Genomic DNA, 15,281 nt, shown 5'->3' on the forward strand with positions numbered 1-15,281 from the left:
TTTCTTCATCCACTTCTGTGTTCCCTCTCTCCCCTCCTCTCCCTCTTACAAATCTGCCTCTCCTGGCTTGAGAAATTGGGATGAGCAATATTTCCATTTGGGGGTGTACTTTTCTGCTTCTGCAGAATCAGAGGCCAGAGCAGAGATTGCAAGGTATTTCAGTTTTAAAAGTAGCTGTTTTGGATTCCAAACCCAAGTAAGGAATTGGTCCAGCTGGACCAATGTCGGTTCAATCTGCCCAGCTGAGTATCTGCCCAATTGGCTATCAGAGTTGGAGAGCTCAGGGAAGACTCCTGTATGACAGCTGCAATTTAAATATAAAAAAACCCACACACAGTTGCATGAGAAGTAGAACAATGAATAACACAGAGAATTTTAAAATGTTGTTCAGATCACCCCAGCTAAAAATACATGCAGCTGTAGCATCAGAGAAAGAGAGATGAGACATAAAAAAATAGGTGTAGAAGCACACAGAATCCTGGTATTGCTCACTAACAAAAGATGCTGTTATTCATCACAGAATTAATAATGAATATTGTAAAGGCGACACATCAGCACCTTCAGTCTTGCCAATCTCACAGCCAGATTACAAAGACAGACCTGTGAGAGTTTTCTGAATATTCTGGAGAAACTGCAGACTCAAAGTCAGGCTTAGAAGAGGACATAGCACTCCCAGTATCATTTGGTCACCTCTTTCACCCACTACTGATGAAGAAGTTTCCATGATATATTCACCTCTGCACACAAAATCTTAAGTCATCAGTGACTGAAACTGAAATATTCATATTTGGGTAGAATTGATAAATACCTACCTGATCTGAGAGGATTTAAGGAGTCTGTAGCCTCACCACCAACCAGCAGAAACCCACTAAACAACATGTCTATTTTTGCTGCACCTCTCCAGTGTTGCTCTATCCCTTTGATGCATTGCTGAACTGAACCATTGAGGAAACACAGAACTGGCAGAGCAGCCCATCATTTAAAAGGGAAAGAGAGCTGATCTCAGCCTGGCCAGCAGCTCCCCCTTGGGAACCATTCCAGCAGCCAGAATCAGCAAGGCAGGATGGAGTCCGACCAAGAGCACATGGCCCTCAGTCATTGGCAAGGACGTGGCAAAGCAGCTCTGCTCCATTTGGGCTTTGCAGAGCACCAGGAATCTTTTGTAGATTGGTTTCTCTGTCTTTTTGAAAGGCTTGAAACAGCCATGCTGATGTGCCTTAATTCTGGAGAGAAACTATATCCAGAGTTTCTGCAAGTCATAAAGTCTCAGGGCAAACTGCTTTTAAAAGGACAAGTTATTTTTGTAGCCAACAATGGTGGTGACTGCAAAGGTTGTCTCAACAGTAAACAAATTTCCAGGTCTTTGAGTGCTCAGTAGTTCTGACTCTACCCTCTAGCACAGCAAGGCACAAAAACAGCATGACAAAACAAGAAATGACAAAAGTAACGTCCTCATTTGAGAACACACTCTTTATCTCTGATAAAATCTGCACTCTTATCTGTGTGATAATCACGCTTCTCTACATGGAAGTGGGTTTCGTGGGTGTCAAAACATGCTGCAGAGAGAAAACAGAGTCCTACAGTCCAATGGAAAGAAGCATCATCAATTCATAATTGCTCCCAGTGCTCCTGGATAAGAGACTGTCTCTAGATACTATCAACAGACTTATTATATATATATATATATTTTTTTTTTTTTTCTTTGAAGGGATCTCTGTGCTCTGGCAGCTTTTATTGGGATTTCTCTAGAAAATATACTCGTAATATATGGTACACAGGTTTTCATTTACATGAGAAACACAGGGGCAAGACTTTCTAATCTGGTGATGTATCAGTGCTGGACTGAGTGCTCATAGATTAGAAAAAAGTAGATACAGTCATAGCAAATTACTTCTGAACTTCTCTGAAGCTTAAAAAACTGCTATTACAATCCAAAGGAAGCGTGACAAGGTTCATCAAAGATTCATTGCTTGTTGTTGTAGACTTCAAATGATGAATGAGAGAGGGTACATTAAAATTCTGCTGCTGCCACTAGCACTTCAGGAAGCTTTTGGAGGATAAATACTGCTTCTACTTAAAGGCAACAGGTTTTGAAAGAATGAGTCACATTTTCCAATACAACTTAACAATCTTGTTTAATAATTAACATAAAGGGGCACTGGCTGCTCTCATCAGGCAAACACATGCTAGGAAATACAACAGATTCCTCCCCAGATATTCAGATATTCAAAGCCAAAGCATTGCATGCTGCTGGGATCATGGCAGTGCTCTGGGTGACAGGCAGGACTGATCAGCTTTTTCCTCCTGCAGACCTTGCTAACTGCATCTAGGTTTTCAAGGCCAGAAAATCAGAGAAGGAGCACATTCAGGGAATATCTTTGACATCCCTTGAGAAAAGGCTCTCAGATGACCTGAGGTGGCATGGCTTACAATGACCCCACAGCAGCAACTCTGAACCTGCCAGCAGCACTTGTCAAAAACGTGTTCTAAATTAACATGTTAGAAATACAGTTTCCTTTTCTTGGTCAGTATAACCCCATAAGTGATGTCACTGTTTGGACCTGCTTTTTGTGGCAGGTAAAACACAAAGATAACAGAAGAGCACTTCCTTTGTTCATTATATTAACAGACAAGAATTTATTCAGTTTTTAGATGGCCTGTGTGGGTATGTGCATATAAAGGAGCACGTAATTAAATACTAAAGTATTTAAAAGCCTATAAACAGACAATAAAGGGGATATAAAACCCACTTTATATTCCTTTAGAGTTCATCTCATGCAATGTCTTAGACAATATAAACATGTATTTTAAAAAGCCTGCTTCAGGGCTGAATTTGAGGATCTAGAACCAAAATGTTAGGTGGCAAAATTCAAGGGTGATAGAATCTGCAGTGGATCAAAGAAGGGGTTAAAACAGGCCAAATGCCCCCAGCAACCTGCACAACTCCACAGCATGGCAGGCGACACCAGTGCCTGTAAATGGGACATGGTCCTCCTGTGAACACAGCTCTGCTGCTCTGCAGCCTACAAAAATTTATCATCCTTTGCCAGATTGAGACAACTTCTGTGCTGCTGATCTAGGCTAATAACAAATTTGTGCTATTGCACATTTAAACATCAAACTCCTGTAGGAATGAGGCTTTATTAATTTTCCAGGATGAAAGGGAGTCTATCAAAATAGCTAATTTCCATTTGTACCTAGTTACAACCAAACTGGAATAATTTTATTCGCAAATAAATATCCACAAGCAGATGAAGGATTTGGATTAGAACCAGTGCCACTGTTTTTTAGTCTGAGCTTGCATTGGGTTTGCTTTAAATGCAGCACTGAAAGATGCATGAAACAGGATCCAATGGGTGGTAAAGAAAGAGGATAAATGGGTAAAGCCAAAAGGAATTAGAAGAGTGCAAAATACTGACAGGGGGAGCAGTTTTGATCACTATTCTTTACATTTTAGTGCTTTCTGGCAGCATCAAATTACAGCACACATGCATTCAGAGGCTGGAGCACACCTCAGTTTGTCAGTAGGCCCTGAGGCACAGCACCAGCCCAGGTCAGGTACCCATCTTGGTGGCAGTGGAACAAATGTATTTTGATTAATTCCACTGAATTCCATTGTTTCCTCCCATGAGAAAAAGTATTCATTATTTAGGATTGTAATACCACCTAGATGTGTAATTCCTGATTTCAGCTGTGCAGTACCAGGCACTACTCAGAGAGAGAAATGCCGCCATCTCCCAAGAGCTCATAAAACAGAGAGAAATCCTGCTTTGCTTGTTCTACAAGACTTGTACTATGTTTTACTTGTACTATTAAGTGCTTGGTGCTTTACATTACTATGCACAGGTGAGAGCCCTTCCATAAGACTGGATGACTTCTGTGCTATTTAAAATGTTTCCAATAAATCTTGGGGTGCTCTGTAAAAGTTGATTTTTCCAGTCAGTGTTTCACACTGATGATCAGTGACTGTAAATCTGTTTAAAAACATTGAAACTGTCAGAACAGTGGGACAGACAAATTTCTTCAGGTCTGTCAGGAGACTGGTGATATTAGGGATAATTTTTTAAGAAAAATGGAGCAACATCTCTTTGAGATTTAAACTAAACAAGAAATTTTGGCTTTTAATACTTTATTCTGTTGCCATAACGCAGTACTCAAATATGGGGTTTCATTATTAGGAAAAAAATTAAAAAGCACTTTACATTCCTCAGAGTTTTACTGAGAGTTTGACTTCACTAAAATTCATGGAGTTGGGCCACAGAAGCATATTTTCTCTTACATGGGAAGTTGGCCAGCAATTAGAGGTAATAAAATAACTACTTCAAGTGTGCAAGCACTAAAAAATTAAAAAACCACTAGACCTGTGGTTTATTAAATTGCATCAGATTATTGTCTGCAGCAAAGAACTTCATTCTTTGGTTGAGGTGTATAATTGAAATACATCATCAGAATTTTGTTACAGCATGTTCACATGTTTTCTGGGAGAAAAGAAGGGAATATTGTATTTCATGGGAGAATTTTCCCTCCTTCCCACCTGCAACTGTGTTACTGAGCAGAACAAAACTAAATAAGAACAATGTGTTCATGAGCAATGGATGATGGAAAATTCACCAGAGCAGGAATCTGGACTGAGATCACCAATGTAAAGTTCAGTGGAGCATGGATGGCAGCCTAGTACTTGCTGCTTCCCAAAGAATAAAAAACTCAACTCTTGGTTTCTTTTGACCTTTTCATCTCCTGTTCTATTTAGAGCAACTCAAGCTTTATCTAACATCCAATAACATTCTTGATGAACTAAACTTACTGTATTTGTTTGGTTTTTTTCCTATTTTTAATTCCCACCAACGTCCTGGTAGAAATTGTGCAGTGTTAAGTGGGGCTCACATGAAACAGAAGGCATGATTTCCATCAACTTCCATGTACCCAGATTTTTACCAAGTTGGAATAACTTTCTGTGGTAGCTTAGCATGAGCATTGAAATTTTACCCTTATCCATCAAAAATGCAGGTTCCCTTTCCATTAACATAATTCAGTTTAATGGATGTGGTATCAAGATCTAAAGAATCCTACCAGCAAAAGCCTAGAGACTTTCCAGTGCAAACCTATTCCCCACATAGAGAGAATTGGCATTAAATGGAAACAATGAATAATAATTTACCTCCAGTAAATTCAAGGATTTCGGATTATGTGCTGTGATTTTTCTTTTTTTTTTTGGCAAAAATACCTGTGTGGAGATGGAATGAAGAAAGGGAAAGCAACAGATTGCTAATACCCTTGCTAACAATGTAGGATTACTCATGACCCCAACAGCATTGCCAGATCATAACAACCTCAGAGCAGTTTCTGTAAGGTGTAGGTTGAAGAACTTTTTCTTTCTCTTCCAGGGGCTTAGTGCAAAAGGAAGAATATGGCTCAAGGAAGCAGATGGAAAAACATTTCTGACAGCTTAAGTACAGTTAATTATTTGTAGGCGAAGCATTCTGCTATCAGCACTGATTTGCTGTGCTTGAAACTGAAACAGTCAGAGCAGCAACAATTTTATTCAGCATCACTACAATTACCTGACTATAAATAGGAGACCTTGCCTTTCATCCCTTCCAGGAACAGCTAAAGGCCAGCACACTGTGTAGATGCCTCTTTGGTAAGCAGCTCATCCAAGTCTCATCCTCTCCCATATTTTCCACCTCTTACCTTTTTCTTTTAAGCAGATTCAATAGTTACTGGAAAAAGAAAAAAAAAGAGAGTACAACATGTATGGGAAGAGTTCACAAGGTAAGTGTCACCTCTTTCACTTCACAGATAGTGGAGCTGAGGAAAATGAATACTCATTTAAGAACATGTTCATTTCACATCTGCTCCAGAAGGAGCAAAGGGTGATGATGTGTTTTCTTGTGTCTTCTGGGATTTATCTCAGAAGATTTATAAGTAAATCCCAGAAGATTCTTCTGTGAGAGAAGAGAATTCTGCTCCTAAATAATGACATCCAGCCTTCTGGGAAAAAGAGACAGGAAGAAAGCAGGCTTGCAGAGGAAATCTCCAGCCTCCACTAACCAACAAGGAGGAACTGGAGACAAAAAGGATAGCACAGATTATTTCTCCCTCAAAAGTGTGACATGGGGAGGACACTTCCTTGTGACCAAAGATCACAGTACTCTTTTCTATTCTTCCCTGGCTTTGGTTAAAGCAGAATCTCAGAATCTCCTGAGCTGGAAGGGACCCACAAGGACCATCAAGTCCAACTCCTGGCTCTGCAGACTAAATTCAATGAAAGGGAACATAATATTAATCAGTTTTTCCATCAGCTTTAAGATTTACATCAAAGAGACACAAAATGCTATGGAGAGCTGTATGATTACTTTTTTGAATAAGTATTATTGGAAAGAACTGAGACTGTTAGCTTTCATTGTCCACTCACAGCAAGGACTAATTAGAGTAAGACACTCTCCAGAATACTCTGAACAATTGTGATTATTCACTCTTAAGAAAGATTAATTTGAGTGGAAAGACAACAGAGAAACCCTTTAAAGAAGACATGGAGAATAGAGTTTTCTATGGGAGGACAGGAGACAGCTCACTTTTAACAGAATAGAGGGTGAAAAGGACTTCTTTCTCTATATATTGAAATCTTAAGCAGCATGAGAGAAAGTGTACTTAGGCTAATGTTGGCTCAAAACCAAGTGGAATAAATTATCTAAGAATAAATTTATTCTGGAAATGCAAAAAAAAAAAAAAAAAAAAAAAAAAAAAAAAAAAAATTCAAGTACCAGAGCAGTGAAATCCTGGAAACACTCACTCAAAGCAGTAGTAGGACCAAATGAAGTGTTCTGCTTTCCAGTGGAGCTTGGTAAGTGTATTGATGAAGTTGCCTGAAACAGAGAACCTCTTTCAAATGACCAAACACACCCACTGCAGACCTTGAAGTCCCCTGAGGTTACATTCAGAAGACCCAATGAACAACTGCTTTTTGTGCAAAGTCAAGAGTTACAGCCCAAGGCCAGTTACCAAAACTCACAGAGCTTCTACTCAGCCCTGCAGGCAAATAATTGACCTCCTACCAGTCCAGCTCATCCCTGAACCTCAGGACCTGAAAACTGTGTGTTTTTAGGCAAGAAGCCATCATACTTTCACCCATCCAACCTCACAAAATTCCAAGCCTTTCAATGAAACTGACTTGAAAACATGTATTTGGACTATAGGGAACCTGAAGTAATTTCTTTTCATCTGCTATGAAATCCTGGAAGATGCATGGAACGATTCAGTCACCAGCTCAGAGATGAAAGTTTTATGAGGTAGCAAGACATCTACAAGTTATTCACTGAGACTTGTTCCTGTGAATCTGGTTCCTGTACTGCTGTAGAACTAGATGATTTAGTCAGGATGCAGAGATGAAATTCAGTTACAGACAACAATCAGCTTTTCATGGGTTGTGCATTAATTATTCCTCTGCAGCAGGGCTCCATCAGATAGCTCTGTAAACGGTGCAGTGAAATTCCTCAGCTCAGGCCCACTCCAAGGGAACATTTCTGTATTGCCAGCAGGGTCAGTGTGATTGCAAGAGCAGTTCAGCCACCTCTGTGGTGGGTGCAATCCAAACCTATGAACCATCAGAGTCCAAATCAGCTTCCCAACATCTGATCTGGCAGCCTTATGCTTCTAGAACTGGGCATACTACATTGTATGAAGACAAAATGCATCTAATAAAAACAAACTACTGTAAATTAAAGAATGTCAGCCCTTGGGACAACTTCATATAAATATTGTTAGAATGATCCCAGTATAATAATGCTTGCACAGGCCTAGCTAGCCCCATTCCAAGCAATGCCCAGGCAGGATCTGAGAGCTGGCATGCTCCAGGAGCAGAGTTATCATGCAGCCACTGTGCTTTGCTGGTTAACAGGATTTAATTTTGTTACTGCACAGACCAAACCAGAGTGAGTCCTGGCACTGCAGGCACCCAGTAACTCCAGCTCCACAGGGAACATGCCAGACTCAGCAGCCATGGTGAGACTGCATCTCTCCAGCTGAGCTGCTGTGCCCAGCCTAGAGACACCTCAGAGCTTGGTACATGATCAGTCTGCTGGCTCTCAGTAACCAGACCAAAGGTGGTGACCAGGGAGCTCCTGCTAACAGGACCAGCTGTGAACAAGACAGATGGGCCTCTCCACACTGTTCTGGGCCAATCTCTGGTAGAAACCCACCTTATGCAAGAGCTAAGCATTGTCTGTGAAGGCTCTGGTGTTAGTCTCAAGTTTACAGCCTTGCTACTACCCACAGCACCAGTGACTTTGAGGGAATGAGTCTGGGTTCACCTGGATCAGAACTGAAATATATTTAGCAGCAGTTCTGGACACTTGATGCCTTTGACCTGGCAAACAGATGGACCTAAAATGTAAATAGATTGTGATTATTTATGCAGATAGGTATTTGTATATACGTATATATGTATAAAGATATGCAGCCCATATAAATGAATTCATATGAGAATTCTATGACAAAATTTTAAAACTTTTAAATTATAAAAAAACTGAACATCTTCCAATAGGAACCTCATACAAGACAAAGACATTTTGTGTATTTGTTCCAGCTTAAATTTTACAGCAGAAGTAAAACTGCAAAACAGAATTACAGACCACAATTAGCTGGTCCAGTATTTGCTATCCAGCATTGTGATAAATATAATAGCTATGTTACAATCCTCTTTAAATATATGCAGCTGTTACCTGGTTTGGGTTTGTTTTTCAGTCAGAGGAATACTATTCTGATAAGTGCTTGGCCTGATTAGGTTAAACCCAATGTATTTCTACATCTCACTGAATGGTGTTGGTGCATCACAAATGAAGTACAGAAATATACTGGATGTTCACCTGCAGGAATAGCATATAGTTAGAATACAGAACACCGAAACTGCAAATTCTTTTGGCATTGTTGTTTTGGTGGGGAAAAAAAACCCCCAACAAACTAAAACCACTGAAGCAGTTCCATGAGACTTGACATCCCTGTTTGACTAGTGTCATGAGAACAGCCCTGCAGTTCAGTCACATATCCATCCAAAGTCCACTCACTGCTTGTTTTCAGAATGCTGTACAGCTCTTCTTTCCATGTAAGATCATCTTGTCCTGTGCTTCCTCAGTCCAGATTAGTCCTTAAGAAAAGGAATGTTGCTTCCTGGAAGACAGCAGGGACTACAGGCATTATAGTTTTAATGAATCCATTAAACCAAGCAGCATTATCCCTGGAAAGGTGAATAGTTGTATAATTTGGTCCACGTTGTTGCAATTTTTTTTCTTTGCTTGGGTTTTGAAAATCATTTGCTGCAAGACATTGAGAAACAGGAGACAAACAGAATTAACTCAGCCATTCTCCCATGGTATTCTGCTTCTCTTTGCTGGATCTCTCTTTCATGTACCGTATTTACTGCGGTGGTTCATAGTTTTCCTCTTTGCTGGTTTTAATCATGCATCCCTTGGTTCACTCGTCCTTGCACCTCCAGCCTTTGTTGTTTTCAGTCCTTAGTGATGATCTTTCAGTTAAGAGCTCACCAGAGTGTAGATCATGCTGAATGTAAAAGAAAGACACAATATGAAAGTATCCCTTTGAAGCATGCAGAGCACTTTGATTTTTATAACCCTTTGCTGTCTGTTCCTCAGGTGTGGCTGTAATGGCCTCTGCTTTCCTTTGCATTCCTTCTATCTCTCTAAAGCATCTTAATTATGGTGTATTCAAGATGGGTATCAAAAGGCACTCAAGAAATAACAAATTCATTATCCACATCCTCCTGCACCACAAGCTGTGTTTGAGCTTTTTAAAGCTCAGTCTGATGTCTGGATTTGAACAGCAAAGAAACAAAACCATTTTGCTTTAGCGTGTTTGATCTTTCAAACTTCAACCAGCAACTCTCAGCAGGGCAGGCAAGGTTTTCCATGAAATTCCATTGTTTTGATTCCTTTGGGAAAAAAAACTCTGTGCACTAGAAGAAACATAAAATGCAGCCACCAGCTGGACTGAATCCATACATATTAAATGCAACTCTGAAAAGCAGAGAAAACAGTATATATTGCCACAGCTCCATTTTGCTGCAATTCTAATTCTGCCAATACCCAGGAAAGCATTGAAAAAATGTCTCTAATTTATACTATTTTATCTAGCACCAGGCAGTGGATTTTGGATGGTGGCCGTGTTTTAGATTGAAGGGCTCAGAGGAAGCTGCACAGCAGTAAAGTCTCAGGATAAATGCCACACCACACTGCTGAGCTGACTTTGATCCCAACACAAAAATGTGGAGTTAAAAAATGCTTTTTCCCCAAAAACCTCAATAACATTTAAAAGGAATACTGAGAAACAACAATGTGCAGCAGTGACTCCTGAAGGTGTGGTAACAGCAGCACAGGTCAGACACCAACAATCAGAGGAGAAAAACACATTTTTCTTCCACCAGCACAAAAACCTGCCTTGCAGAGGGATGACATGCAAGACTGGCTTGAAGAGGCAACTCTAAGCAAATACATCATGGAGGAAGGAGTAGAAGAAAACTACAGCATCACCTCCATTTAAAGTTTGTTAGAGTTTGTTGTCCAGTAGTTTTTATGGTGTGACTACACTGGGATCCTGGCAAGGCCTTACCTTAAATGATCCTGATGTATTTTTGCTCTGAGCATTTGTGCCTGTGCACTGAGGACTGTGACAGCTGAAAGGGGCAGGGGGACAATGCCCAGTTGGTGTGCACATCTCCATGAATACACTTTATTTAGGGGTTTGGTTCATGCACAGGCTTTGCCCTGTCATGAAAGTGAACCTGTAGGAATGACTAGGGGCATGGTGCATCCCATGTTCCAACCCAACATCTACCTACACATTTATTTACCATCTTGAGTATTACTACACCAAAGGTATAGTATTTTTATAGTATTTTTATAGTATTGAGTATTACTATATATAGTATAGTATATAGTATTGAGTATTACTATACCAAAGGTATAGTATTTTTATGGTATTACTATACCAAAGGTATAGTATTTTTCTTATGATTCTCTGGAATCATATTATTTGATGTAATGCCATTAGCTCTATTTTACCATCCCAAAAGATCATACAGAGAAGCAAAATTTATTTCCTTTGGTTGGTGCTGGGGCCTGGATCAGGCCTTAGGTAAACACTAAATATTCTGTACTGAAGTGCCAGCACTAAGCAGGAGTGCTTCCCTCAAGCAACAGCAGAAGCAACCTTTTATGAGACTAAGGACATTATCCAACTGGTTCCAGACATTCCTAAATGCAATTCCACAAATGAAATGAAAGGCAGCTTAGTGAAATGGCCAGACTTACCAGTAGAGATAGTAGAAGAAGGAAAGGAGGTAGAAGGCCAGCTTACACCAGGCCTCTTTCTGGCAGTAACTCAAGGTGTCTGCATTCATGACTGCAGGTGGATCATAGGCCAGCTCTGAGCTGTCTGCTGGGCAACGAAAATACCTGAAAGAGCAGGAGAAGACACCTGGAATGATTCTCTAGTAATCTTTATTAAGTATGTGCAGACACACACCTGACTATCATCTTCCATGATAAAGCAGGAATTCCCCTTTCTTTCCCAAGTCTCTATTTCCAGACATTGTAAAAATCAGGATGCCAGTCTAAGCACTCCTTTCTTACAGAACCAAGCAATTAATGAATGTGGATTTTCTGTGGTCTATTAATTCTTCAGATCAAAACATTTCCCCTTCTTACGGAGTTATTTCTGGCTTATCCACTCATAGCTCACATATTGTGAGTGACAATATATGGTGGTTTGTGATCACAGAGAAGAGGAAGGATTATGGGGCTTTTACTGCACCTACACAACTGATTTCAGACACGATGAAAGGTGACAGTCCCAACCAACTGGTAGCTAAGTTCCTCCAACTCTGAAAAGGAAAAAAGCCAATATGGAGCAATGTAAGAAGTGGCTGACCAATGTTTTCTACATGTGGCATTGCTCAAAAATTTTCATCCAAATAATTTTCTTAAAAAAATATTTTTGTTCTTACACAGGACAAATTTCTAATTATTCTCAGCAATGACTGAGTAGAAAATCATTACAAAGAACTTTTTTGGCAAAGGAGCTTTTGTCTCAGGTAGTTTGCAGTAAAAAGCAAAAGCACAACAAACAAAAAAAAGAAGTCCTCAACAAAGTTAATGAACTGCTCTAAGATCAGCACGAATCAGAGGAAATATTGTTATTTCTGCTGCTTTGACAAAGTAAGCAGAAGATTGCTGATTGCTTACAGAGGGATAGACAGACAGGAAGATCTAAAAACATCAAGCAAATGATCAGCAGCAAACTTTGAAAGGAGATGTTCTCAAAATAACTTTGCCTTTCTCCCTTCCAAAGTCAGTCACATCCACTTACAACCGCTAATAAGATTGCTATTTCTTTTATGGAGAACCACAGGTGGAATCTTGCTTAATTCTCTTCATTTGGATGAAGATATTACACAGCGTCTTCCTATGGTTCTGTGCAGAACTTTACACAATGAATCCAAACCTGCCTTAATTAAAGCAGGAGTAACTATGGAGTATCTATAGAAAAACATATGAAGAATCATAGAAAAAAAAAAAGAATTAAAAGTTTTCTCCAAAGGTTGATATCGTTACTTAGAATCAGACAATTTTCCCCTTGGAAAGAAAAAAAATTGTTTTTAGAAATTTTTTTAATGAGTCTCATTGTCGCACTAAGGGTTGTTAACCCTTAGCAAAAGAGCAGCATAAGATATTGTCATTTTTCTTGCAGCACAACAATAGAGAGAAAAGCACTTGTAGCTCATTTTATTTGCTTCCTGAGAACTATACTGGCACTCTAATTTCTGAATAATACACTTTATCATATGACTCTGCATTACCACCAAGCTTTTGCAGAAAAGAAAAGTAAAAAACTACTGTTTTTCAGTTCCTGGTTGAGATGATGATTTTGACTTTTTTACAGAATTATTCTTCTGCTACCATATGTACCTTTGTAACACAAAGAGACCCTGACAGACAAAAATCATCTGTGCTTTTACAAACATTGTGAAAATGCAGAACTAGGGAAGTCTCTAGACTGACTACCACAAAAACTGATATCTTTTGGTTATTCTCAGAAGCAACAGAAGGTTGATCCTCCACTAGAATGCAGAGGGAGATGCAGCAGCAGCAGCTGCAGCCCTGTCTGGAAAACAACAGTAGTCTTATGTGATAAGTTCTAGAAGCCCTTCAGTGAATATAAACACAATTTAGAGGTCCAGAGTGGGAGCACTCCCCACTTCTTCATATAGGTAGTGTGAAGAAACAGCTCTTCATCTACTCCAATCCCTACTCCACAAGTCTCTAAAAGAGGATTCCCTTGAAGAATTTCCCTACTGTACACAAAGAAAAAAACTTACTTTACACTGAAAAAAAATATCCAAAAGCTGCCAAAGAAGATGAGACACAAAAATCTGTCAACCTTCCCAGTCTGTTTCACAACTACAATGGAAAGGTTTCCTTGCTAGGGCTGAATGAAGAGGTCCAGGCTCTTTCAGATATGAATTGTCTTGCAATTCCCCATCTGTGAAGTATTTAGAGCCTCACCAAGCTCCACATTCAGATTCCAGCATATTTTACTTCCATGTTTTCACTTGTGATGAGTGCATCCTGGCACCCTTCCTCATATTCATCCAAGTAACTGAAAGCCACATTGTATTATCATATGTTCTCCTTAGCCATTCTAAATCATGAAAAAATTTCCTTTTTCTCTGGAAATGTAGGTTTTAGTGGCTTATAGGCAAGAGCCTCTGGGCAAGGGATGCTCATCTCCACTCCTACCACTGTCCTTCATTGTTCACACAACCTGCATGTGTGCTGAGCTGACAAGCAAGGCTAACAAGCAGCCAGCATATAAAAGAAGGGCTTACCTCCAGAAGTGATAAAAAAGCAAAGGAACATTTAACCCCAGCGTGAGCCACTCCTGAGCACATAAAAACATGATGCAGAAAAGACTGTGGATGGAGTACTCCGGCAGCACCAGCTAAAAGGAAAGGAACAGAAAGAACAGAAGTCAGTAACACAAACACCTCTTTGATTTTAGTCACCTAGGTAGTTTTTCAGAGAACAAATCAACTCTGCAAGTCTTGCAAGTCACCTGTGTGTCTGTCCCTAGACACACCTCAGCTGGCAGACAGCGTGCCTTTGAGTAAGGAGCACAGCACCCAGAGCCAGGTTTGTTAAGGCTCTATGCAAGTTTGTACTCCAAGATGTGGGACAAATCACTTACTGTCTCATCTGGTGTTCCAGATCTCTCTCTACAAAACATACATTATATTAATCCCTCCCTCACAAAAGCATTTTGAGATTAAATGAATGCCAGTAAAAGAGTTTTCAAAGAATGAAGTGTTATTACTGAAGCATTCAGAGAGGAAACAAAGCTAATCCTAATGCTTCTACATTGGAGGAATGTCTCTGGAAAAACAAAGCACTGCTTCAACCATTTAGACATGTTATACACAACTTAAAGAGATCAAATCCATTACCAAGTCAGTCTTGCAAGCACAAACCCACTAAGACAGGAAATTCACTTCCTAAGAAAATCCAAGACTCCCTACACTCGTTGTTTCAGAACCATGACGATTCTTTCTATTAAAAGAGAAAATGAGTGGGCAGCTGGCAGAAGCAGAAATGTATGTGATGTTGATTCAGAGTAGTTATTTCAAAAGGCACTTTGCTTTCTTCACTGCTTTCTCATTTCTTAGCTTTCTTCTCTTGTTTTCTTCCCATGTCTTTTCTCAGAAATCTCTGTTTCTTTTCAAGTCACAGAAAAGACTAAGTTCCAGCAGTGCATATTTCTCAAAACGAGACAAACTCATACACAACTCATCTGCATGCACTGCTTCATCTTGAAGATACATCAACCAAAATTAAATCCCAAAAGGCATTTGGGGGCTTTTTTTAATGACAATTCATTATCATCTATCAAATAATTAAAGTGAGCCCTATTTTTTTTTTTTTTAAACAAGGTAAAATTTACTACACAGTTTTTCCAAACAACTACTCCCATAGAGCTGTGCTGCAAGGAATTCCATCATCTTGGCTCTAGGAGGCTTTCCTACATGGGACATACTGTTTTAATGCATTTCACTTCAGCACTTGAAGAACTTAACAGATTTGGGCATCTCCGTGACTGTGCCTTCAACTAAAACATTCTCAAAGGGCTTACTTTATAGGGATGAGAAATCATAATACAATTATATACTTCAGATTCCAGATGGTACTTATTTATCACTTCTGGATCTTTTTTTTTTT

General features: G+C 39.6%; 1 protein-coding gene across 1 annotated transcript in view; it reads right to left on the reverse strand.

The window, feature by feature from the left end:
• Positions 1–1,637: 1,637 nt before the first annotated feature.
• Positions 1,638–15,281, reverse strand: part of CNIH3 (cornichon family AMPA receptor auxiliary protein 3) — a 52,147-nt gene continuing 38,503 nt past the window's right edge. Inside the window, exons 4-6 of the mRNA XM_074536835.1 lie at positions 13,898–14,010; positions 11,322–11,465; positions 1,638–9,555 (exon numbers count right to left, since the gene is read on the reverse strand). Of these exons, the coding sequence (XP_074392936.1) occupies positions 9,528–9,555; positions 11,322–11,465; positions 13,898–14,010 (285 nt within the window). The 3' untranslated portion in view covers positions 1,638–9,527. The remainder of the gene's footprint in view (positions 9,556–11,321; positions 11,466–13,897; positions 14,011–15,281) is intronic.

The sequence above is a fragment of the Zonotrichia albicollis genome, chromosome 3 (assembly GCF_047830755.1).
Source record: "Zonotrichia albicollis isolate bZonAlb1 chromosome 3, bZonAlb1.hap1, whole genome shotgun sequence".
NCBI classification, from domain to species: domain Eukaryota; kingdom Metazoa; phylum Chordata; class Aves; order Passeriformes; family Passerellidae; genus Zonotrichia; species Zonotrichia albicollis.